The sequence below is a fragment of the Hippocampus guttulatus genome, chromosome 4, assembly GCF_054856545.1.
Source record: "Hippocampus guttulatus isolate MCC_2025c chromosome 4, RoL_Hgut_1.0, whole genome shotgun sequence".
NCBI lineage: Eukaryota > Metazoa > Chordata > Actinopteri > Syngnathiformes > Syngnathidae > Hippocampus > Hippocampus guttulatus.
The window spans coordinates 21,823,745-21,849,918 of NC_141264.1; the positions used below are offsets into that span (position 1 = coordinate 21,823,745).

The 26,174-nt window shown below is 43.3% G+C and overlaps 3 protein-coding genes across 3 annotated transcripts; 1 reads left to right on the forward strand and 2 right to left on the reverse strand.

The window, feature by feature from the left end:
* Positions 1 to 8,951: 8,951 nt before the first annotated feature.
* Positions 8,952 to 13,638, forward strand: psma1 (proteasome 20S subunit alpha 1). Its single transcript, XM_086109488.1, has 10 exons — positions 8,952 to 9,097; positions 10,807 to 10,851; positions 10,948 to 11,049; positions 11,223 to 11,326; positions 11,414 to 11,502; positions 12,071 to 12,141; positions 12,218 to 12,347; positions 12,725 to 12,804; positions 12,933 to 13,037; positions 13,384 to 13,638. Exons 1-10 carry the CDS (start codon positions 9,095 to 9,097, stop codon positions 13,456 to 13,458), a joined length of 804 nt encoding a protein of 267 aa, XP_085965614.1. The 5' UTR covers positions 8,952 to 9,094; the 3' UTR covers positions 13,459 to 13,638.
* A 117-nt stretch (positions 13,639 to 13,755) lies between these two features.
* Positions 13,756 to 17,488, reverse strand: ric3b (RIC3 acetylcholine receptor chaperone b). Its single transcript, XM_086109487.1, has 6 exons — positions 17,251 to 17,488; positions 16,221 to 16,459; positions 15,973 to 16,051; positions 15,792 to 15,885; positions 15,570 to 15,706; positions 13,756 to 14,622 (listed from the first exon to the last, which is right to left on the reverse strand). The coding sequence occupies exons 1-6, from the start codon at positions 17,366 to 17,368 to the stop codon at positions 14,195 to 14,197; spliced, it is 1,095 nt and encodes a 364-aa protein (XP_085965613.1). The 5' UTR covers positions 17,369 to 17,488; the 3' UTR covers positions 13,756 to 14,194.
* Positions 17,489 to 17,972: 484 nt separating this feature from the next.
* Positions 17,973 to 23,449, reverse strand: LOC147206569 (rhombotin-1-like). Its single transcript, XM_086110025.1, has 5 exons — positions 23,134 to 23,449; positions 21,860 to 22,073; positions 19,285 to 19,410; positions 18,760 to 18,868; positions 17,973 to 18,351 (listed from the first exon to the last, which is right to left on the reverse strand). The coding sequence occupies exons 1-4, from the start codon at positions 23,153 to 23,155 to the stop codon at positions 18,763 to 18,765; spliced, it is 468 nt and encodes a 155-aa protein (XP_085966151.1). The 5' UTR covers positions 23,156 to 23,449; the 3' UTR covers positions 17,973 to 18,351; positions 18,760 to 18,762.
* Positions 23,450 to 26,174: the final 2,725 nt, after the last annotated feature.

Consider the following 26,174-nt stretch of genomic DNA (forward strand, 5'->3'; position numbering starts at 1 on the left):
TGTAAAAATGAATTTATGAATTTATTTATTTGTGAGTGAATTTGTACACCGCGGCGTTACAAAGAGAAAAGTTGTGATTATTTTAGTGAGTCGTTAATTTGCATGCGGGCGTGTGCCCATCCCACTGTCAAGCCAATGAATGTGTGTGGTATGTCAGAGGAGCAGACAAGAAACAGGCTTGTGCGTCATTGAGGAACCCCATTAGACAGGATGAGCCTTTTAGTGCTATTGAGCTTAGCGGGCTCACCCGTGTCAGGTGCTAAATCACCTCCGGGCGGCTTGGATCTGCTTCCAACCCTCCATGGACTTTCTCTTCGCAAACTTCTGAACCCGCTTCTTCAAGTTGGTTGCCTTTTTTAAAGGGTCTAAAAACTTTCCCACGCCCAGTGTCACCATCCAGAGCATTTTTGGGGGGGGGGGGGGGGGCTATGCTACCTTTTTATAGATGATCAGCTCATCGGCAAGCTCTGCAGAAGCCTGATAATGATCCCGATCATTTGACTCAGGTGAAGAAACATATCAAGCATGGAGAATTGTTGCCCACCCCTGTACAAGAAGGTCCAGTTGTCTTATAGTCAACACCATAGAGATAAGTGACATCATGTTATAATCCAATATGTCAAAGGCCGTCAGTTGATCGGAGAGATAATTGTGTTATGTGTTTGTCATTTTTCCGGCGTGGGTGTCGTCTTTTCAGTTACCCACCCTGCCCCGAGGGGAGCCCACGTGGGTTATCCTGGCTCCTTGGAAGTTTCCCTTCCGTTCTTGAAAATAAATTTAGAAAAAAAAAAAAACTTTGCGACCACAGTCAATACAGTAACCTTTGAAAACCGCAGCACCCGCTTGTGCCTATCAACGCACTCACCTTAGTCCACCCTGGGAGGTCCAAATTTTTTAGACGTCCCACCACTCACAATCATCAATCTTTCACAGTTGATTGATTAAAAAAAAAGAAAGTGGTGGGATGGAACTTGACATCTCACATATAAGGTGAAGGTCTTTAAAAAAATCGGTTTTTCAAAATACATTGACACTCATGTGTCAATGTATTTTTGCTCTCACGAATTGAGAGCAAAAATTTTCAGTTTACTCACTTTTTTACGAATAATTTTAGACACTTTCATGTATCACACTGCGTTCGCTCTTTTTCAGGTTTTTGTGTTGCGTTCAGATGTCAGTCTGTTTTTATTTTTCACATTTGTGTAGCACACTGTTGTTACCTTCTGTTCCACTCTCATTCTGTTTTCTTAATTTTTTTGGGGGGGGCGGGGTGAAAAATTTATGTAGAACACTGCCATCCGTCAGTGAGCCTCAAAGGACCCCCTGTTGTGCTTTTTCTTTGGCTTTTCTTTTTCTTTTTGCGTATTCAATCCTCATGAACTTCATGAAGGGAGGGAGGCAATTTGCTTTTGGGTGCCTTTCTCCTTAGCGTTAAGACAGATATTTTAAGAAAGATGTGTATTTTTTTTAATTATCAATGGGTAACTTAGTTTGACGCTCTTTTTTTGACAGCAAAGGTTTATTTTATGATTGCGGATTCGATTATGTCCAGCGGGGACCGATTATCTTCTTTGGAGATTTCCCGGTAGATAGACGGATTGACATGGCCGCCTCCACGCCGCAAATGAGCGGACGCTTATTTGTGTTGGAATATCGGTAGAGAGCAGACTAACGAATGCGCCTTTGACTCTCGTCAAAGGGAAAAACAATTTCAAGCGGGCGGCCCACGGAGAAACAAAAAGACGTCGATGCGTTAGCGCTGCGGGGGGTGACGAAGAACCCCGCCAGAGAAGAAGATTCGTCGACGAGTACGATCACGTCACGCGTGTGGAGAAGCCAGCCGTCGATCGGGCCACGGCGCACGTGGTGATTGATGAACGCTGGCCCCGCAACTGGCGACTCCAGCTCCCGGTCGGTCCGAGCCGCGGCGCTCCGGATAAATCACTTCCCAAGGAGAACCGGCGCTTAAGTCGTTACCCACCTAATGGCTTTCCATCTTCAAATCTAATCAGACGTTTGCCACCAGTGAGGAGGCTCGCACCTGATTAAATGGCAGTTGCAGCTCAGCTTCTGCGCTCATGCTTTCGTGTAGCCCGCCGCTCTCTTGAGCTTTTGCGCTATTAATATTTTGTCTTGATAAAGTGAGACAAATTCTGCCGGGAAGAAATTGTCTTCGATTACCTTGCTTTGTTTACGCTCACAAAACAGCACAAATTGGCCCATCGGGCAGGGATGACATCGCCGTGAACAAATAAAAGCAAATCGATTACACAGGCACTAAGGAGCATATTCTCCCGTGTGATAGAGTCAGAAAAGGCGCCTCGTGATATATTTGTTCGGACTGCGTCGATCTTTCCATCGACTTAAGTGTGTCACCAACGCGGCTTCATGAAACGAACCCACTCCGGCTGGAGCGACCCTGATGTGAGGGAGGAGACTAAAGGATCTTTTGTCTGCCGTACTCGGGGGGGGGGGCTGCGGTAAGTCCAGCGAGGTGCTGGACTTGAAGGCGTAACATCATATTGCACATTTTGATTACATTAACTGCATCGGCGCTTTGCTGTGGTGGCTTTGCAGCTGCCGACTGCTGCAGCTGCAGATGGCGAAATCCATAGAAGTGAGGTGCCCCCTTGTGTGGCGAAACGCGTTGCTTGGCAACGATTAAACAACGCTTTTCTCCTGATGAAACGGCTCCAAACATGCATTGGGTCATGAGTGTGGTCCTCTGATCAAATAACTCGTCCAATATTTGTGAGATACAAATTCACATGCTTGAAAGTAGCCTGTCCGATTAGTCGGGAACACGTCACTGGTGACCATCGATATAATTTACGGCTCCGCTACGCAAGATAATTTCACGTTTGAAGTGTGGCATTGTTTTCCCATCGGATTTCTATGGAATTCAGATCTTTGAAATTTGCGCCACTTCCACCCACTTTTGAGTAGCGCCTTTGCGAACCTGACTGGTGTCACGCTGTCACTCTTTGCTTTTTGTCTGGCTTTTCGGCAGCACCCTGATGTCACACTTTACTCTGCGCTGCTTCGGTTTGCTGGGTCTCTGTGTAAAATTGCCTCACGACGCTTCAATTTTATATTTAGGAATCTACGAACCATTCTGGCGTTCCTGCCGTGGATGATGTTGGCCCTCTCCTTAGAGCTGCTGTGTGTGAAGTACACTCAACGGTGAGTGTCGTGACGTGCACGTCCGCCATACGGCCAGCAGGGCGAGGCTTTTCTTGGCGGAACGTACCCTGATGAAATGGGTGACGGATCCTTCTAAGATTTTATGCAGTTGACTTGGCAAGCACAATGGCGGCCACTTCATTCCTTCTTTGTGTAATCGTGATGAATGGAGCTTCTAAGGGCCACAAGCTCTCCGCTGTGTTCCTGTACTTCATCCGTTAGTGTCTTAAGTATCGATTAGCCCGAGGCACGTCTTTTCTTTTTATTTATTGATTTTCTTAATCAGCCCCAACATCCTTTCCCGAGCTGCCACACTGGGGGATGCTCTGAGCTTTTAAAAAAAAAAAAGAGAAAAAAAAGACCTGGTGTCCTTAACACAACAGACTGAAAAAGAAGCACCGACCGAGCACATAACTAAGCTTCACTGACGTGTGCTACACTTTTTCCGACTTTCGACCTACCCTTGCTTCGTGCTCCTTTTTCAGGCTTTTGTGTATTCTGTGGGTTTCCAACAAACTTGGACAAATCCTTTTAAGATGCGGGTCCTGCATGAAAGCGCCTGTGCGTCAGACTGTGTCAGAGCAAGCGGCTCCACCCCAAGCATCTTAAGGGAAACTTGGCCCGCAGTGGCATGAGGAGTCATTTGGCTTTCAATCACGCCTGATCAACTTGGCGCGCGTCTTGCGGTATTTATAGAAACTTAACGTGATGGGCTTATGACGACTGGCCGCCGCCCAACAATATGCTTTCATTTCTCTGCCTCTGCGGCAAAAGCTCCCGCTTACTGCTTTGCGATTTTTTCTTTTTCCACCGCTTGGATCACTAAAACGCCGTCACACTTAAAATGTCTTTGCAACCTTCCGTTCTGGTGCAAATCTTTATAAAAGTGCAGATATGCTGGGGATCTGCTCTGAGCTTTGATGCAAATTGAGAAAAATGCAACTGAGGCCTCCCCTAAAAATTGTTTAAACTGTAAATCTAACAATCTGTGAACTCAAAGCATTTAGATTTCAATTTCAAGATCATCTTACTCAGTCAAAATGTAACATTTCAACTTTGTTGACACCAATTCCTATTTACTTTTGACAGAGCTTTGGCTGCATTAGAGCATTTCCGAAAAAAAAATAATAATTATGAATTGTTGAGTTTTTCAGCCAATAACAGAGCATTAAAGAAACAAAAAACCCGGAAAGAGCGAAACTCCCGTCGATGAGAAAAGTAGTGCGTTGGCCCCATCTTGTGGCTGTTTCATGAACTATGTGGACATTAGGGGAGGAGCTTCTTTTAGCTGTCCAGTAGACTCTCCTGATGTTCAGTAGACTTAATTACTGACGGATTTATTGACTGTATGCTGATCGTACTCATAATAATCTTAGTTCAATTCTACTGTTAGCGCTGTACGGACATGTAAAAATTAGCTGCTAAAGTCATTGTGAACTTTTGTTTCTTCACAATGCTGTGTGCAACTATGTTCCGTTCCCGGGTTGACGTTGATTGTAATGTACCGATCAGATTGTTTTACGATTATGCCAAAAATCAATTGAACAACGACGGGCGTCCCCAGTAATAACCATAAATCCAAACATCAAGTTGAGCTCAACTAGCGTCGTCCTTCCTCTGCACTATTCTTTTGTGACTATCGATCGTCCGACCTTTCTGTCCTAACTCGCTCCAGTGCTGCTTCGTCTCCGGCCATGACGTTATAAAAGTCCACCGCGTAGCAGACAAGCTGTGTCAACACGGTAATGACATGAAATGATTTTGGCCTCCCCTGTTTGCCTCATGAGACTTCGTTGAAGTGAGCATTAATGGGAAAAGTCTTGAGAAAAAAATTGCAATTTTACATTTTTGTTTAATTTAAGAGAAGTAAGCGGAAAGAAAACGCCAGTGATCCAGTCACCTATTTTCAAGCAGACTACCGCCTCGTTTCTTTTCTGCGCATTTGACATATTTGGCAAATTTATGACTCATTCAAATGTGGCTGTTAACACCCTACACTGTAGTGTATCAAATTTACAAGACATATTTATGTTTCCTTTACAGTTACATGTCTGTCTGGCTATTAAAGGTTTTATGGGAGCCACAATTTCACATTGGGAAAAGATACGGTCAATATACACTACTATTTTAAAGTGCTCCATTTTTTCAAAGATTTCCTTTGGGAAAATTGACCATTTGGATTGAATTTAACAGCAATCTTAACTTGATTTTTGTTGTTGTTGTTCATCTTCTTTCTTTGCACTTGTTGCAAGTCTGGCTGCTGTACAGCGTGTTTGACTGCGTGACGTCCAGGCGTGTGCACACGTGAGTTTGGAGCTGGCTGCTCATCAGGCAAACTCTAAAATTTGCTTTGTGAATCAACCACACCTTGCGGACAAAACTTCTATTACATTTTAATTAAAACATTTATTTCAGATTCTTTTCCATAGACTTTTTACTGTTCATCAACTTTTTGGCGTCTTCTTGGCCTCACATTAAGTTCACCTTGAAAGGTCAAAGTGCATTTTAGGTTAGGCCTATAATTTCACCCCAAAAAAACTAAATTCCCAAATTTTTCTGAGTGGTTCATTTATGTTAAGCTTGGTAATTCCTCCTCATACATCACAGTTAGTTGCATTTTCTGTTCTTTGGTTATTATCACGTTTCCTCTTTGCCACCACCGGTATCTCTCTTTGTTGACGTCACGCCTCCCTCTTTTCCAAAAAAAAAAAGTCAATGAAAAAGCCAAACGCACTTGTAGAGTTAATCCTCTAGAAGCCCTCTTCGATCCTGTTAGACCAAAGCGCAGACGCAGCATTTCTGCAGCAAATGGATGATTTGTTTTTATTGCAAAATACATTGAAAGTCACTTAATAACATCCAAGGATACATTACAGAGAGAGAGAGAGAGAGATCAAGAGGTTTTGAAAAAGAGAAATAGCATCCTGTGGCATTGTATTTTATAGAATGATACAGTAATATATTGAAATCCAAGGTAAAGACTGAAACAGTGACATCACAGCTGTGCAGTAAGCTACAGTAACATTAGTCTTGTTTCACAGAGGATAAAGAATATGCGTCTGGGAGTATTGTTTTATTGTCTGTCAACATTTGTACATGTTGCCGGTGCTGCACGGTTTGTGTTTTAAATATACTGTACATCGCACATCGGTAGCCCATCTGTAGTGTTTTGCACTCTGCGTGAGCACTAAAATCACCTTTGTTTAGTTTGACCCTGGACTTGGCAACTGACAGTGATGATAAACAGCGTGACGTTTGAGTTGAGTTCCTTGGCACCATGCACTCCCAAGTGTTTGATTGTTCAGAATTACTCAAAATCATGAATAAATCGATCAGTCAAGATGACAGCTGAGCATGACCCAGACATAAACAAATCCACTTCATATTGTTACCAATGAGGAAAGCAAAGCCATATTTGTTCATACTCAATACCGTTTTTTTAACATGCTGCCCCGCAAAATCAAATGCCACTTTATGAAAAAAAAAGAGTCAAGACAAAAAAAAAAAAGTTGCTGAAGTCTAGAACAGATGACTTCATGAATGGTCCTACAACCAGTGAGCGTCAGTGGGGTGTGTGTGTGTCCCCCCCCCCCCCCCCACCTTTGCCCACTCGCTCTCCTCCGGGTAGAGCGTGCCAGCTGAGACGCACGGCGTGGCCGGGCAGTGCGCACTGTGACTCAGGCTGCTCTCCATTTGAAAAATTAAAAGAAAGGGAGGGGCAGAAAGGGCGGGGGCGACGTTTGGCAGATTTAAATGAGGCCTCCAGGATGAAACATGCTGATCTCAGCACAGCGCGTACAATCTCAATCATAAAGGAGGAAAGGAAGGAGAGGCTGGCGCGCTGATGTAATGGCCTCACGCCGACGCCATCGGCTTGGCACAGGGGAGGACTCGTCAGCATCCCTCCCCAACCCCCACAAAAAAACTTTCGTGTTCCCAAAAATCTCCCAAGTCCCACCTTCCCAAAGCCATCCTGATTCATACTTTTAAACTTGAGTGAGTTTTTTTTCCCAACTTGTTGCCCTCAAATCTGCTGTATTTATTTGATACATATCCACTTTTTGAGATGAAGAAAATAGGTACACAGTCGGTAACACACATGCTTGAGTCACATATACAATAACAAATGAGATCATGAGAACTACGCAGTTTAGATCTGTCATTTTTATTTGATTTGAATTTTTGCCTTTAGTTTTATTTTCAATTCACAATTTAAAAAAATAATGAATTTTAAAAACATTATCCTTCATTATGTGATTTTATTTCAATTAAAGGTTACATTGAAATTAATAACCTGCACCACCTGTTTAAAAAAACAACAAATTGTTGTGCATTTATTTCCTAAGAAAACATTTAATCTGGTAAAATTTGAAATTATTATTATTGTATTATAATTGATTGATATATTTATATTTGGACAATGAAATGGGTTATTTGTCAAACTGATGTATTGTTAATTGTAATGGCATACTATTTCAAAACACTACATTAAAAAACGTGAATGCATTTCTGCATTTTCTTTTTTTATTTAATCGCCTGTGGCTCAGAACTTTCTTCCTCTGCGGTTTAAAGGTCATCTTTTGGGGGCTGATCCAAAGTATTGGCTTAGAGTGCTGTGATGCAGTAGTAACATGTGTGAATTATTAAAATACAAAAAAAAGAGAGTCTTGATTTCACTTTATCGTTCTGTTTCTTGGCTCATGTATATTGTATTATTCTTTATTTCGAGTTAATTATTCTTGAAAAGACACACGCAAGCCAAAATTGAGATTAAGCTGTTTTAATTGAAATAATACTTTCAGAATCTTTACTGTTGAGCTACGATATGTTGTAGCTACAAAGAAAACAATTGTTGTTTTCATAGCATTTTCTCACATTGTTCTGCATTGTGTTTTCCATAGTTAAATGGATTATATATCAGTCATTCACTGTGGAAAAAAATGTTGGCGGAACATTATATCAGATAAATGTTGCCTTTACCCTTGAGGAGCTTGTCGGTCGTGTTCAAGCACCTAAAATAATAATACTGTTATTTTGAGAGAGAGAGAGAGAACATTTCAAGCTAATAGTGTGATTTTTTTTCCCCACTCAGAAAGCAATTGCTCTGTGAATCAGCTGGAGAAAAAAAAGCCCCCCAAAAAAATCCTCACTCTTTATATGACCCTTCCTTCCCTCCATTTTTTTAATCAGTTTATCCTCACGAGGGTCACGGGCGTGCTGGAGCCCGTCCCAGCTGTCTTCGGGCAGTAGGCGGGGAACACCCTGAACTGGATTAGAGTGTTCCATTAACCTGCCATGCAAGTTTTTGGAATGTGAGAGGAAACCGGAGTCCCCGGAGAAACCCCACGCAGGCACAGGGAGAATATGCAAACTCCACACAGGAAGGCCGGAGCTGGAATCGAACCCTGCACCTGAACTTTGCACTGTGACGCCTGTGTCGCTTTGTGCTTACCAGTTGCACACGTGCCACCTATTTCGAGAGTCCATTCAAATCTAATCAATTGTGAAGTTGCACGTTTATTTAGTTCCATATTGCATTTATGTCTCTTTCAAACACAATTTTTATCTGGGTGACGTAATTTTTCTGGGATAGATTTAGTTTCTTCTGGGCCGTCTTCTTCTGGTTCAGTGCTGCCGTCTTGTGCTGATTTGACGCATTACTTCTACCTTGATGGCAAGTGTGATCAGAATATAGCCACTTGTATCCAAAATAACACCGAAATGTTATTTGTATTATTCAACGTCCCGTTCCTATTGAAAATTTTGTTTTGACGAGGCGAAAAAGCTAGGTCGTGATTTTAGATCGGAGCTTGACTCTTTTTCCCTGTGACGTCACGGTGGCCAGGAAATCCAATCGAGCGGAGAGGTACCCGGCGAAGAAGTGCACAGGCGACGCGAAACCGACGCAAATATGGTCAGTGGGAATGATGTGTTGCCTGGCAAAACGTTATACACAACGTTCACATGTTTAATAAGCTATTTGAGCTATTCTATTTGGAGATAAATCCTGAAAAAACGAGCTCAGGGACAGCTTGCTCGACAGTGGCTAACGTTGGCTAACCAGCTAGCCAACTTTAGAGTGTACTGTGAGTAAGCAAAACAGCTTGGCCGGCTGAGCTAATGTTAGCTTCGCGTAAGCATCCTATACCCGCTCGTTGTGATTCATCTTGTTTGGTGAAGACTGGTTAAAAAAACATGTTTAGGTGTATACTGAGCATGTCGTTTTGGGGGTTGAAAAAGAGCCATGACGGTGCTGGTTGAGGATTTGTTTTAACTGGCGAGCGCGAGGTTAGCATGGAAGCCTACTTTCGTTTTTCATTCAGCCAATTCAAGTAAACTTGTCCAGTTAACTTTGAAAAATGGAGACTAACAAGAACTGTTTTGTTATTTCTCCATCGGCCGCTTACAGTAAAATTAACAAATTTATAAAAAGCACACTCATTATTAACCATTAGTTTAACATGCTTATAAATATTATTGCAACGTTTTCTGTAATTGGGGTGTCTTAAAAATAGGTTTACCTACCATTTTATTACGTTTTAGTTTGTACCCTGGTGTTCTTTCCACGATTCCCTCAAAGTTACCCCAATTTCCTTCCATCTGCACCATACATTGAGTGCTCTGGCTTCCTTTTCATTCTTGCCTATGTCCTGAAGTTTTTCCTTTGCACCCTGCTTCTCTGTCTTCGATAGTTTCTGACGCACCTTCTTTTCCAAGCTCTTTCTTGCTTTCATCCCCTCAGAACTGCTTTTTGGGTCATCTTTTCCTCCATCCTTCATTCATCCCCTCCTCCATACCTTCAGATGTATTTTTCCCCTATCATCTTTCCCTTCTTCGCCTAATTTCTGCTGAGAACAGCCTGGCATATTTTCCTTCTTGACATACTCCTTTCTTACTCACTGCCTGCTTCCTTTTATCCCTCAGTTGCTTGCTAGTCTTGCAGCCTTATTTCCATCTTTTGCCAAAGCTTACTTTTCCCCCCCTTTGCTTTGTTCTACCTTCCTTTCTGACCTCTTTCCCGCCTTCCTTCCTCCAGACTTAATTTATATTCTTGCATCCTTACCTCCATCCTTCCTTTGAAATCTACTGCTCTCCCTTCCTTCATCCCCCGCTTCCTTCTGTTACAGCTGTTTTTAATTCATGCATCCTTTGTTGTTTTACTTTACTCCTTCTGGACTTCCTTCATTTCTTCCCTCTTTATCTTTTTCTTCCTGCATTCATTCCCTCACACCTTCTTTTTGTTTAATGCATTGTTACTTCATTCTTTCCTGTCAGGTCTGTTTTCCTTCCTTCCTTAATTTACATCTGCATTTTTGCCTTTCTTTCCTCCTTCCTTCCAGCGAAGGGCTATTTAGTTTGCATCTTACTTAGTCCTTACTGTCATGTTTTGTAAACGATGCCATGTTTGCTGCTTTTTGGTGCAGCTCGTGTTACTGTTATCAATTATTTAACTTGTAACTTAAAACCTTCCTTCTAGAAAAGTCTTGTGTTAGACTCTGTTCGCAACAGTTCGGTTTAGTTGGTGGGACATGGCGATGCAAGACAATTATGTAAGACTGTGCCCTCGTGATCATGTTTTATGGTCCGAACGTGTTGACACGTATCGTTTTGTTTATGTTGCAGTTTCGCAATCAGTATGACAATGACGTGACCGTATGGAGCCCACAGGTGAGCTCTCTTTCTGTCTCTAAAATGTTGATTTCTATCAGAAAAGTGCCAATGCTGTGCTAAGGGCATTCGTCTTGATGTCGTTGATCGGCTCAGGGTCGCATTCATCAAATCGAGTATGCCATGGAGGCTGTGAAGCAAGGCTCTGCCACCGTAGGACTCAAATCCAAAACCCAGGCTGTCCTCGTTGCACTCAAGGTACAATAACTTTTGATTTTTAATTTATTTTTATTATTATTATTATTATTGTGTGTGTGTGTGTTAAGTTGACATGAGCTAGCAAGTTATCGTTGATTATCTTTACAAAGCAAACACGTCGCTTGGTTACAGTCAATACAAGAAGTGATCGCCTGTGTGTGTGTCGTGTGTAGAGAGCTCAGTCAGAACTGGCAGCCCACCAGAAGAAGATTCTACATGTCGACAACCACATCGGCATATCCATCGCTGGTCTCACTGCAGACGCCAGGCTGTTATGGTGGGTCGCATCTTTGTTTCAGAGCACGGTGAAAACAAACAAACAAAAAGAGACACACGCTAAATTGTTATCTTTTCTTTCTTCCAGTAACTTCATGCGTCAGGAGTGCTTGGACTCCAGGTTCGTGTTTGACCGTCCCCTGCCCGCGTCGCGACTCGTCCATCTTGTCGGCAGCAGTATCCTCACAGTCCGATGACATTTTATCTCTTAGTCGTGCATCACTTCAGCATACTTCCCTGATCCCCAATTATTATTTAGCCAGGACTTTAGCACCGTAGACTCACATGTTATATCCCAATTTGATATTCTTGTTGGCAGTTATGAATTACTTTCGAATGGAATCAACTCATGGTACTTTTATGGGAAAAATAAAACATCAAAGACTAACAAAGGAGAAATCCAATTTGATCCAAATGAAAAGTAGATCAAAGGTAGATCTCGAGTTGGTTTTTGGTTCCTTGAAGGAGGCATTCTTTCAAGGACGCATTCTTCCGCCGAACTAAACTGCACATCAGCTTTGTGCAATAAGTCAAAATGCTATTTGCCGCAACCCCCTTTTTTTTTTTTAACAATTCATTGTCATCCTCGTTTAAAAATGATTCTTCACTCGATGGCTCCACGTCCATTTGAATCGCCTCCAATACATGTACAGTGAATAGTGAAGCATGAATAGGCGGGACTTGACCGTAACTGCCGAACGGTTTCACATCAGAGCAGCAGCTATCGTCCTTGACAGAAGCTCAGAAACTCAAATCCCCACACAGCGATACGGAAGGAGACCCTACGGCGTCGGACTGCTCATCGCCGGCTACGACGTAAGTTCGCCGACTTGATTTGTCAGGAACCCGTACTTAAAGTTGAACCCAAATATGTTTAATATGTGTTTGTCAGGACATGGGCCCCCACATTTTCCAGACGTGCCCGTCAGCCAACTACTTTGACTGCAAAGCCATGTCCATAGGCGCCCGCTCGCAGTCGGCCCGCACCTACCTGGAGAGATGCATGGACAAGTTTGCAGACTGTGAGACAACACTTGTGACCAGCACAAGCACAGTAGCGCAAGTAGCTTTTCTGGAAGGCCGGTCAATCACAGTATCCTGGCTCTCAGGGGGATACTTTCCGGAACCACCTGTTACACCCCACCCAGCTCGAAAAGTGCATCAGCAAAAATCAATCAGTATTTAAAAAAAAAAAACAATGGTAAATTTCTTGAAATATTACAATGACAATTTAGGCGAACATGATCAACATCATGTGGTCATGTTTAGTTTTGGAAAAGGACTTAGAAGGTGCTGAAATTATGTTGTTAAAACCAACCGTAGCAGTCAGGTTTGCATCTCGCTACGTGTTGATGTCGGGAGCATTTAATCAGTTCTTAAACGTGTATTTAATGTTCAGGCAATCTGAATGAGCTGGTCCAGCATGGCCTGAGAGCCCTCAGAGAGACCCTCCCCACTGAGCAGGACCTCACCACCAAGGTACTCCACACACTGCCCCTTACTGGTCCTGTGTGATATTATACCTTCTTTCGGGGGGAAGCCATCCGGTTCATGAAATAGAATGTAATTATGATTTTTTTTTTTTTTTTATGAAAAAAATGTTTCAGAATGTTTCCATTGGCATTGTGGGTAAGGACATGGAGTTCACCATCTATGATGACGACGACGTGGCCCCCTTCCTGGAGGGTCTGGAGGAGAGGCCACAGAGAAAGGTGATGATTTCGTCAACATGCGACTACAGCATAAGGGCTGTTTTTGATCTCCTCTAACTGCAAATCGGTGGAGACATTTAATTATTTTTGTCAGGTCAAAGTAGCATCTAAAAAAGGCCCAAAACAAGAATAGCTTGTTTAGTTTTTTTGATGTTACTTTTTTTAGGTGGCATCTTATCTCAGAGGCCCACTGAGGCATCGTACGATCCCAAATTAACATTACGGGTCACCAAATGTTATTAGCATGCTACGTTAGCCTGTTAGCTTTTAGCATTTTGATAGGGAAGCTATAAATTGTTCCACAGTGATTTGGTTTGTTTGCCGATGAATGTTTTTGGTGCATCAGGTGGTTGCGCCTGCAGATGACGACGCTGCCGCCCCTGCCGCCGCACCCGCGTCTGACGAGCCCATGGAGCACTGAGGCGGAATCTAAAATTGGCGCACTTCCTGTTTGTGACGACAACAACAAAAAAAAAATTGAGATGTGCCACCTGCCTAAAGACATCAACCCCTACATATTCTGCCAGCAACAGTCAGTGAGTGCTTTTGTATCGGTAGAATGTACCCTTTATTCAACAAATAAACGCCCCTTTTTTTTGAAGTCACTTGTTCCATGTACGTTTGTCACTACAGAACCATTTAGTATTTGCAACTTGGCTGTTATATCCTCACTCCTACGAATAAAATTCAAAATGAAACTTCAAATGAGGCGCTTAGGTGAGTTTGAGGTATTTATTAAAAGGGTGAACATGCTTGCACGCATTTTGAAAAAAGATTCAAAACATGGATGAAACATTTGTGCACGTCACATAAGGGGGGAAAAAATCCTGGCACAAAATCTCTCATTTTAATCAAAAAGTTTTAATAACACTTGTCAACAAATTTCTACTCATTTAATCAGGGATGCAAGTAAAGTGTTTGCATTGAGTTCTCCTTTAAAGTAAAAGAATTTCAAAGTGGCCGAGCATCCTTGGATATTTTTCCGTATGCTGCCCTCTGAGAAAAATTTGGACATGTCTGCTTTACCTGACCTCAATACGGTCACCATTTCTACTTGCTATCAAGCAACGTCCACGGTTGTGAAATCCATGCGCAGTTTTGGGCACATGCCTATAAAGTTTGCACACAAATAAAACATCATCCGTCCAAGTCAGGAGTCACTGAGGCACCCGGCTTCTTCTTTTGCTCCGCCGTCTGATGGCACCACCACCGGCCGACGCTTGCGTCTCCAGGCGATCCATCTTCTCTCGCTCCATAGCCGATGTCATTTTCAAGGTGAGCTCCAACTCCTTCAACACGCCCGCCAGCTCCCCCTTGGGCACGCCCAACTGGATCCGCTCCTCCTCGCACTCAGGTTCTTTCTGCTCCTTTCCGCTCAGGTGGACGTCCTGCTGCACCGGGTCCTCCTTGCCTCCCAAACCAGCACCCGGTTCCTCATCAGCTGGATGTGCGCCGGGAAAGCCCGCGAGATCGTTCTCCCCGGGGTCACCCCCGTCATCTTCCCCGGCTTGCGTCTGTGATCCACAATGCTGACAGCAGCCGCAGCGAGGGCGCTCCCACAAGTCACGGCCGTCCTCTTCTTCGGCTGAGGTACAACACAACACGCTTAGTCTCTTCATATACGCTCGCTGTACGCCGTCATACTCGCTGATGTTCCTAATATTTTGACCTGCTTGAGTATGTTTAACATTTTAATCTTGTTGATTTACAAACCACTCGTATCACTATCATATCCATGTATGGACAATGGAGAGAACTGTGCGCGCCTCCAGTGTCGTCATACGCAGCGGATATAAAAAGTCAACATACCCCTGTTCAAATGCCAGATTCTTGTGATGCAAAAAAATAAATAAATTACACCAAAATATAATTTCATTATGTTTTCCAACAATGTGACTTACCTATGAATCAAGTGGGGGGGGGGGGGGGGGGGGTTCTTTCCAAGAGTCAAAGTAAAACTCTGGAGTTGCACAAGTGTCCACACCCTCTTATAACAGGGTATGATGTTGCTGTGTTCTGAATTAACCAATCCTGTTCAACATCTTGGGAGTACGCAAACAACTGCCGTCGTTTCAAGTGCCTCAAGTTATCCACAGATAAAGTTCAGATGTTCTAGTCAGCTTTTCCTGATATTTTTGTAATCATGTCTTGGAGAGCAAGACATGGTTCTTATAGAGAGCCATGTGTCCTTGTTCGAAGGTAGCGGTCAGGAGAAAGCTACAAAAGAATTTCCAAGGCAGTTTTTTTTCTTTAGGTAGAAATAGAGGTCTTAGTCAAGGTGGAGGAAATTATAAACAGGTCTAAATACCAGTCGGTATTAGCACAAAACCTTACGAATGTCAGGGGAAAAAAGCCTACTAGAACATCTTAACTTTATTTGGGGTTGGCACTCGAAATGGCGGCAGGTGTGTGCTGACTCCCATTTAACATGAGTTTGATTGTGATGGGCGAATTCTGAACACAGCCACATAACTGATTTATAACAGGGTGTCCTCTTGTCATCAAATTTAATTCTTGCATGCTTTTGCGTACCTTCTTCCCATGCTCCCTGGTCTTTTTTGTTGGTTGTTGCCACGCCCTCCACTAGCTGACCTTCCTGCATCACGCGAGTGATTTCTGTCAGCTGGTGCAGGAGACTCTCCTGGTCTACGTTCACTCCGTTATTGCCCCTGCAACACAAACACACACACACACACACTTTTAGATATCTGTCTGACATTAGCACATTAGCATTGGCTTTCCACTCGCAAGCACCTGTCAGGGCTGCGTTGAACATTGGAAACGATATTTTCCATCACCATCTCAGTCTCTCTCAGCTTCTCCTGCAGCTGAACCAGCTCAAAGTCGGCTATGGGTGAAATGACATGTTTTAGATGTTTCATAATACGATTGATCCACAATTGATAGCCATGAGTTTGTGGCTATCATGACTCACTGATCTTCCTCTTGGTGTTCTCTGAGCGCACTGAGGAGAATCTGCCCAGGGAAGACGGACTGCTCCCCTTGGAAGTGATCTGACCACACACACACACACACACACACACACCTTTTATTGAATCTCAACTGAAACATGGAAGTCAAAATAATGTTGCCATAAAGGTCCGTAAAATTGTTCCAAATTAAATTACTGTTTCAGGGTGTGCATTTTACTAGCTGCGGTATTTTACAATGTGTGACAGAGACCTTGAAGAGAATGTAGAGGATGTAGAGTAAAATCCCAAATCCGTAGACGGGAATGATTTGTCCCGCCAGATTGGACTTGGCGGCGGTTCCCAGCCCGCCTCCCGCTCCTGCACCTTTGGCTCTGGCTGCCACGCTCTCCGCCTTGTGGGCCCCGGAGGAGGGGCTCGAACCCGCCGCCACCCTCTGGCCGCGGCCTTCTGGGGCCATGTGACGGTGCACCATGGGCGGGAAGTGACCTCCTACACATGTAAGACCACTTATTTAATATGTGCCATTTAGAAATACACAACTGCAAAATTATTAGTTTCCCTAATTTCATTCTATGAACTACTGAGTACCAATAAATAAGTACCAAATTTCTAATTCATGACGAATTTTACATTAAGATGAACAGAATTAATACATCAAATTCTAAAGCCTAAATAAAAGGAATAAAAATGAAAGCATTTATATATGTAGTTGAAATATACAGTCGAAAATAATGCAAATTTCAATTAAAAATAAAGTATTTTAAACTTTAAATTGCTTTGTTAAAAAAAATGTTCCTGCGATCCTTAAATGGTAACTTCATGAATGTAATTAAATAATATCAATGGTGAATAATGGAATCCTTCAACGTGTTTTTTTATGAGAAAATGCAGAGGAAAAATATATCCAACAAATTAAAAAAACAAAATTAATATCATGATGGGAATATTTGAACTACCTACAATTTTCCACTAATTAGTTGAAAAAAACGGTAAAGACACTAATTTACGGCGTATAACACATATCTTTCCTGTCTGTTTTAGACGTTGCTTTTATTATTATTAATACGTACTTTAAGGAGTGCTTCTGAGATTTTTGGCGGCCTCCTCCTCCTCAGGGAGGAGAGTGTAACTACAAGGAGGTTGAACCATCGCTGCTTTTTACCTCATTCATTAAAAATAATAAATCACAACTTTACGGGTATTTGAACACAGCGAGGCGGAACACGTAAAAACCTAGGCCCGGAAAGTAAGCCCTGTGAGCGGCTGGGTAAACGACACACCTTCGGTCGCGCTAGCATCCTTCCTCCCACGAGACAACAACATCCTGGGAAACAGCAGGGCCACGCACAGCACGAGGCACGTGGCCAGCGTCACCTTCTGGAAGGTAGACATCACCATGACAACAACACCCGACACCCACCAAGTTGATGATAAATGGTAAAGGAAACGAAGCGCGACGGATTCCTTCCTTCCGTCCGTCCTTCCTTCCTTGTGGTCGCTCGTCGGCCGATCGATTTGATTTCCTACTGGAACCGGAAGTGCTCTGTTGGTTGCCATGGCAAGGTTATGTCACTAGATGACGCCAAAGAGCAGCCCTCCGAGCCTAAACCTAACATCAGCTCAACCTCCAATGCCCCCCACGGGACAATAATAATAATACTAACAGTAATAATCATCTTTATAACAAAAGAAAACACACAGGCAACACTGGTTGCCAACCAATCGTAGATCCAATATCCAAATCTTTCATTTATTATATATGTAGTGAAGTAAGAATGTTTTCTCTGTTAAAATAATTCAGTATAAATCAATAATTAGGATGACTTCACTTTGAGTCATTGTACTCTTGCTCGATCTCCTTTTTGTTCTGACAAAAAATGGCTGTTTAATGGGCTCATCATTTAATCATAAAACAGCTTCTTTTTTTTCTTTTTTTTTACATGGAAACAGTTAATTTTGCGGCACATAAATGAGAAATAAATAAGAAGTACACCAAACTTGATTAAACGATATTGATGTTGTTCATTCAGTTGAGAAGAAAACCAAAACAAACAACAACAGCAACAAAAAAAGCACACGTAAAAGCGTCTTTGGTCGCAATGAGGAACAAACTGTCCTTCAGTCCGTTTGTGTGTTACTCCTTGCGTGAGAGTTCGCCATTAAATATTTTTTTATTTTAAAAAAATCACATGAAGTAATAGAGGAGAAGTTTGTAACATGTCCACACTGGACTCGTGAAGCTGGAGATCTGTCCTTTAAGTGCTTGCTCCTTTAGATTGTGTCTGTGTGTTGTCATTTTCCAAATTTTTGACCTCCAAAAAGTTCGACAACAAGCTGGATGGAGAAGGTCCAAAATGCTTCTCACTGGTCCTCCTCTTCACCTGAAATAAGCAAGAAGGTGAACACTTATAGATAAAAGAAGCCTCGTACAATTATCAACAATAATGTAAATCAGGGTTTCACCAAAAAAAAAAACAAATTGACGATCTTTTCGTGGCTTTTTATTGTGGGCAGCCTAAGGCACACCTGTGTACACTAACAAATGTATATAATACACTAACATGTATTTATTTTTTTATTCTTGACCTCATCTACTGTATGAATGACCCGGCCCATCTTGGCCACTTAAAAAAAGTAGAATGTGCTTGCTTTTTTTGGGGGGGGGGGGGGGGGGTGTCAAAATTACTTTCCAATATTATGTGTTTTGGGTGCTTCTTTCAGAATGAGCATCCCCCCTAACCCCCCAAAAAAAATCTCAGAAAAAGAATAACGTGGCCTGTTTTGGTTACCTGTCACTGCGACAGCCTCTGTGCCTCGCCATTAAGATTGCCGCCTTCGTAATCCAGCTGGCACAGGATCATGTTGTTCTTCAGGAAGAAGCGGTCGCCCACGCAAAATCTGCATTGGGGTGGGGGGAATTTTTGTGATTAATTCAAGTTTACTGCAAAGGGGTTTCGTAGTTTAAGGCACGCGTCCAAGAATCCCAGAAGGGGCAAAAACAAAAAGCTAAACTAGTTTGTTTTGAATACTGTACTGTAATATGATAGTACAGTAATTTGGTTTTATACAATCGAATATGGTGGGAGGTAATGTACATTAGTACAATCAGAATTTTATTTATTTTTTTGTCACCACAATGCAGAACGATAGCCGCCCTGATGGCCATTCCATCCACAGATCTATGCTAGGCTATGCTAGCAACGCTAATCAGTGGATACACAGCCTAAATCCTGACATAACAACGATTTTAACCAGATCCCCATTACAATTCCTTTAAGTGTGATTTGCTATGCTAATGGCTATGCTAATCTTACCTATGGCGGCAGAGCTGGCAGGCGAAACAGTCCAAGTGGTAAACGTTGTCCCGCGCCCTCATCACCATCTCGAAGGCGGGGATCAGTTTAGTGCAGGCGGCGCATTTCCCCGTCACGCCAAAGAGCCTGAACGGGAAAAATCCCTTTGAGTCAGTCGCACACACACATAGACCATAGCGCAGACCACTGCCAAGGCACACCAATCGTATTTGCTCAACCACAAACCATCACAGTCCTCTGCACTTAATAAACCGTCGATTTAAGATTCGTATTACTGGGGCAGGGAGTTTGTTTGAGGGCAGGGTGTTTTTTTCATAAACGGGTGACACGGGGTTAAAAAAAAAAGTAAGCATTGATGTATGCAAAGCTTCAAGCAATTGTATTGCATGTTTTAAGTGTTATAAATTGTATTTATATTTAATTTGGTGATTCTTTTGCGGACCATTAGAGCAGCCCACTCATACCACACTTTGAGACTCACTGCCCTAACCTTTCAACATAATCCCAACCCCTACCTAAACCGTGACTGCTATCTTGATTAAACCATAATCCCAACTCAAACACTTCACTGTAATCCTTGATTGTAACCATTAACCCGTAACCCATCCAGAACCCAAATCCCAAACACGTAACCAGTAACTGCAACATTTATTTATAATCCCAACTCCTAGCCCTTGACTGTAGTCCTTAACTGTAACCGTTAACCGTTAACCCTAACCCAATCCCTCACCTTTACACGTAGCCAGCAAACCTAACCCCAAACTCCTAACCTCAACCCTTAACCAAAATCCGTAACAATAACCACAACTACAACCGGAACCGCTATTCCTCTAAACCATGACTTGTTTATCTGACAAGTTTTGAACTGCCAAGGAGAGGACAGAAGTAGGTCATCATGATTATAGACTACATTCTCAAATGTTATTGTGGTGACTCATTAGTGGCGTCACCGGCGCTGCTTTTACACATGAAGACAAACACACATGAACTCCACACACTAAGATAAGACGCCATCTCGTAGAATCCCAGCAAGCAACAGTAAGGTCAACGAGCGAACGTCCATTCTCGGGAACAAAAAAAAGAGCGCTGATGACCGCCATGTCCTCATCTAACGAGCAGCAGGCACCTGGTGGGCTCTGTTCCCTCTGCCCCCTTTTTTAACGAGGCTACGCGGCTCAATGCTAATTCTTCGCTAATGGCCCAATTAAAAGAAATCACATGGTTCTAATCCTGCTCTTCAAAGGACTCCAGGCCGGGCCCATGACGAGGAAAGCAGGAGGCGACGGAGCCAATTTAACCGTCAAAGGGGGCTTTTTTGCTGGGCTAAGTGCGGCGTGCGGCTAATGAGCGACTTAGCGGCCAGCAAATCCAGATGGAGTGCGCGCCAGGCCCGACAGCACATGAGCTCGGCGAATCAGGAGGTGTGCAGCTGACCGCTGAGCTCGTTATTTCCCCAAAGAAGTCTCAGCGGAGTCGTCCGGGAAACAACCACCATCCCATAATAGATAGTGCTAAACTTGCTATCATGATTAGCGATGGCTTTATGATTCTTAAAGTGGTAGCGTCGAGGGTAGCGTATTTATTTGGTTGTAAAACCTAGAGAAAATTGATTCTGGGGGGGTTTTTTTTGTTTTTTTTTTTGCATGGGGCGGAAAGCTGTGCAAGTGCTTGGTGCATCTTCCTCACATTCGTGAGGTTTTGTATTCTAATCTGGACACTAGCCTGGAGACCTTTTTTGAATGGATTTTCTTAATCCATTCCAAAAAAGGTTCATGTTTACTTCATTGAAAACTGCTCAATTGTCCATCGGTATGCAATTGGTTAAGATTAGGGTTCGGGTGACCCTCAGACCGCTGACTAACCATCAGTCCATTGCTTATCTTCTTGTGCCCTGTGATTGGCGACCAGTCCAGGATTTATCCTGCCTTTAAGTCAACTAACCCATGATCCAAATGAAGACAAAATGTTGCTACTAACACACAGAGATGACTCCACGCGAAATTTGAATAGACAACATTTAAAGGGAATAATAGTTCTGCCGAATGAAGTCAACTGTGTTCACACCCACAACGCTGCATCTGCAAAATTACCAACACCCAGTCTCTGCGCAGATTTAGAATACGAGTCATGGCCTATCTGCACCATTCACCAAAATAGTGCCCTTGTGTCAACTCCTCAGAGTCTTGGTCTTGATGTGGTCTCAATATGTCAAAGACTTGGCCTGGACTCATCAAAATCTTGCTCTTCATTTGGTCTCAACACCCTAACGTACTAGTCTTAAGTTTTGACTTAGTGTCATTTCCTCTGGCTTGGTCCAGACTCAAAATGTTCCTTTGACGACAAGTTTGGTTTGTGTTCTGACTGACATTGTCAACAGCAGAACCTTACAAAGATAGGTGTGTGCCTTTTAAATTTTACGTCTGATCAACTGAATTCATAACGGGTGGGCTCCAATTAAGATGAGGAAACCTCCAAAGGATGATCAGTGGAAACGGGGTGCGCTTGAGCTCAAGTTTGACCGCCATAGCAGAGGCTATTAATGCTTCCAAACAAGGACAAAGTTTGAAAATGTTACCTAAGGTAGTCCCGACGGCAGAGGATGAGGTTGGCTCGGGTGTAGAGGGTGGAGCCCACCCGGCCCAGCCGGCAGTCGCAGCAGGCACACTTGAGACAGTCCTCGTGCCAGTAGCGGTCCAGCGCCTGGAGCATGAAGCGGTCCCTGATCTTCCCGTTGCACCCGGCACAGCCTCGAGCCTTCTCTCTGGACTGGAGGGACACCAGGGACACACCTAGAGAACAGGAGGCAGGGAAAGGCTCGGGCTCACTTTTGGAAAGTTTTGGTACCACGAGCAGGTTTTGCGGGACAGTTTAGATACGACACACAACTTTTCATTGGTTGATTGACATCGAACGGTCCTCGTCCATATTGTACTGAGCAGCCAGAACACATGAGCAAATTGCAATAATCCATCACCAAAGTTTTGTGCTTTTCGATTTTGCCAGGACCTCCCAAATTCTACAAATTTTTAACTTCGGATGTTTGCTAAAGAATAAATAGCACTGAGTAGCTAGGACAGAGAGTACATTATACTTTCCGGCATTGCGTCTCCATACTTGACAAACGTGACCAAATCCAAATAACACAACGTAGCCTCGGTTTCCTCTACGATTTTAGCTAGCTAGCTATGACCCATGTCACGGCCCTTCAGCGGTTTCTTGTGGTACCGCAACGTTTTTAAAGCTTAGCAGTACTGAGTAACCAGGACAAGCGTTCCCAAGTTTCGTTATGTTTCGTTTCTGCTTAAGCGATCAATCGTCCTGCTTTGTGATCCTGGTACAACATCACAAAAAATTATGACAAATTGACACTGTTTTGACTTGACTGGAGTTTCCACTTTTGTGGAACAAAATTTCCATTATAGGCAATTTGACTTTAGAAATTTGATTGATGATAGTTCCGGAGGTAAAATAATTTTAGTGCGCAATGTTACGCTTGATTCACCCTTTCAGGGACAGTAGTTACTCCAGTGGACATCTTGCCACGTTATCACCATGAAAGGGTTAATTTCAGGTGCCGAAAGGCTGCGGATGGTCTAACAATAATCCAAAGTGCTCTATTTTTAGTAGCTCTGTTTCAGTTGTGTTCATGGATTAGTGTCAAGCATTTCTGGTGTCATTATAGTCAAAGACAGATCCTTTTCACTCATACATCACAGTTTAATATGACAGACAGAACTCCCATAAAGACATCGAAGGCTGTAATTCATTCAGTAATGAACACCATCAACTCGCATGCGGTGCCGACCACGCTCGCCTTTACCAAACGAGCATAAAGAGATCATCACTCACTGTCCTCCTTGTCCAGCAACATCCTTCCCTCCAAGCACTACACCGTCTCCACTCTGGGCTCTCCCGGGAACCAATCAATCCTCCCCCCGCCAGAAAAAAAAAAGTTTGTCACGCGTGAAAGTAGCTTCAATCAGAGGCAAAGCGGTACGCGTCCAATGCTGTTTGTTTTTGTTTTTTTTTTTTTTTCAGGAGAGACCACCGGCAGCCCTCCAGCTCCCCTCCTCCACCTCCTCCGTCTTATCTGAGCTGATGTCAGTGCTCAAGCATTCCTGCTTCATCCGCGGAGGCTGTCGCTTTGTGCAAATGCATCCATCCTCCACCCCCTCTAGAACTTTAACTCTCACTCTCTCTCTCTCTCTCTCTCTCTCTCTCTCTCTCTCTGTCTAATTATATGAAGTCATTATGCTCAGCTCTGATAGTATACGCACCCCTACCACCCCCCCCCCCCCCTCCCTGAATCAATTATTCAATACGCAGTCACACACTAGGACTGCCACGGCCTGAGGTGCTTTAGAATGAGCTTATTCAACTCCAAGGACAGCAATTATCTCCGGGACGCCCTGGCATCAACGCCGCGCTCCACAGACGAATCAACTGTTGGCCTGCTGGAGGCACAATCGGCGTCATGCAAAAAAACTGACCGGTGGAATAGGAAATGTGGTGTTTGTATCGCTCGGTGGCACGTGAGTGTCCTTCACGGGGGGTGCACAAGATTAATGTAATAGTGGGCTGGTTGAATGCTCAAAATATGAACTCCACAATTTTTTAAAATTTATTTTTGGCACGATTCAACTCAATTGCTGTAAACAGACATTGTTGTTAAGTTTGCAAGTGTGTGTGTGTGTGCAGGAGAAAAGGGGTGCACCGATTGGATCAAGATTCTGAAGGGAGTGCAGGGATTCCAAAAGTTTGGGAAGGATATTTTGTGTTTAAAGATTGATATTGAATTTTCAGATAATGCAAGGACAAGGATTGCATATTTTGTGCACGCCAAACAAACAACACAATCGAACAAGGGTTTGTTGTTTGGACGAAGCAAACGAAGTTCGGTGTGCCCCAGAGTTTGGTTGGGTGCCCCCTTGGGTGAATCTTCAAAACCTGAATACCACTTGACCCTGTTTGATGACTTGGTGGTGGTGTTTATTTTGAGGGGGTGTATGCAGTGGAAAGCTGGTGTACCTCCTATGCGGGGAGATTAAAGGGGACGCAAGGACCTTAAGAATTTGGGGGAAAACTTCAAAATAACGAGTTAGAAGACAAGTAAAACAAGAATCACTTGATCATTCTGTGCAAAAAACAAGCGCAGTCTGGCCCGAACCATACAAACGACCTCATGTGCCCCACTAAACAAGGAAAATCGAATGATAATAATCATAAATGTGAGTTTTAATTTTTTTTTAACAACTACATTTAAACCGAAACATGACAGTTAAAAAACGGGTTAAAATAGAAACCTCAAAATAATTTAAATAAAAAATGGTGATTCCCAGGACCGTTTAGGAAATACAGTGGTCATTTGGGTAAATTAACATCATTTCTCGAAATTCCCGATGGCCACCCAGCCCCTGGTATGTAGTCAAATCTCACCGCTGAGAGTACACTGATCGAGTACACACCACGCAGTGCAGCCTTTGCCATGTGTTGCTAGGCAGAATCCAATGGGCTGTGACCACCAGGACCAATAAAAAAAAACAGACAACTACCTGCCACGCCCACTATAAGTGTCTTGAGTGAGTACAGGGAGAATTGAATCACGAGCAAAATAATAAAATATCTTACTGTTTGTGGCAGTCCTTTTTCAACACAGCGTCATCTGCTGGATGTGATGGGACACTGTGTCTGCCACACTTCACACATCAAATGTACATGACCTTATTAAATAAAGCAACTTGGTTTCCCGTTCAGCCAAGGGACTCGCAGGCGTGCTTCGGTTCGTTTTATTCATGAGTCAAGACTCTAAATAGGACAAAGTGTGCTGAGTTCATTACTTATCGTTACCATTGAGCGCATTATTAGCCCCTGCAGATAGATTATTGGAACATGACAATGATTTTTCACGTCAGACGAATGCCACGCAGCCTCTCGGTCGAGCTCATTAGACGCCGCGGCGTAAACAACATGGCCCCCGGATCAGGTCGCACTAATTAACCAGCACCATCGACCCACTGTACTCTCATTATGCGGCCTCTCATCTGATCGCATGAAGGACGTCAAGGCGCTCAAGCATCGGCGCGCTAATTAATCAGCTGATGAGGTGCAAGCCGAGCTCCAGTTTCCCCTCACCCCGGCCCCCCTCATCATCGTTTGCGGCCCACACGGGAGCTAATTAGTTCCATTATTAATGCGCCTAATTAAATAGTTTCTCCCGGTAATCACCCTGGCCGTGACAAATGGATGGCGCATCATTATTTTGACGTGCATGAACGCTAGCCAACGCGCAAAGCCGGCAAGAATACTAACACTCTGTAAGTAAAGTAAACGATTGGCGGTTTACAAGCTTGTATATTGTTTCGCGTTGCTATTGTATCAGTGTATACTGTTGTATTTGTGGTCAGTCATTTAACTCTGAAATGCACAGTAGGTCAAATAATGTCCAAGCAGTGGTGAAACAAAGTGCAAATACTGTACTTAAAGCACAGGTGTCAAACTTAAGGCCCGGTGGGCAGATCCGGCCCGCCACATAATTTTATGCGGCCCGTGAAAGCAAATCACATGTGTCAACTTGCATGATCCTTGCTAAAAATGTGCACCGAAATGTCAAATTTTCATCCATCCATTTTCTTATCTGCTTTATCCTCACAAGGGTCACGGGGCATGCTGGAGCCTATGCTGGAGCCCACCCTCAAATTGTCATGTGTAATAAATAATAAATGAGATTTTGCAATCATTTAGTTATCCTGTTTACACTCAGTTCAACAATAATTGAACAAAGTAATATAGTTGACTGATTTCAAAATTAGCAATCCATTACTATGTTGTGTACAAATAATGCAATGAGACAATTAAAAATGTTTGTGGTCTCAACTGTCATAGAACGGTCC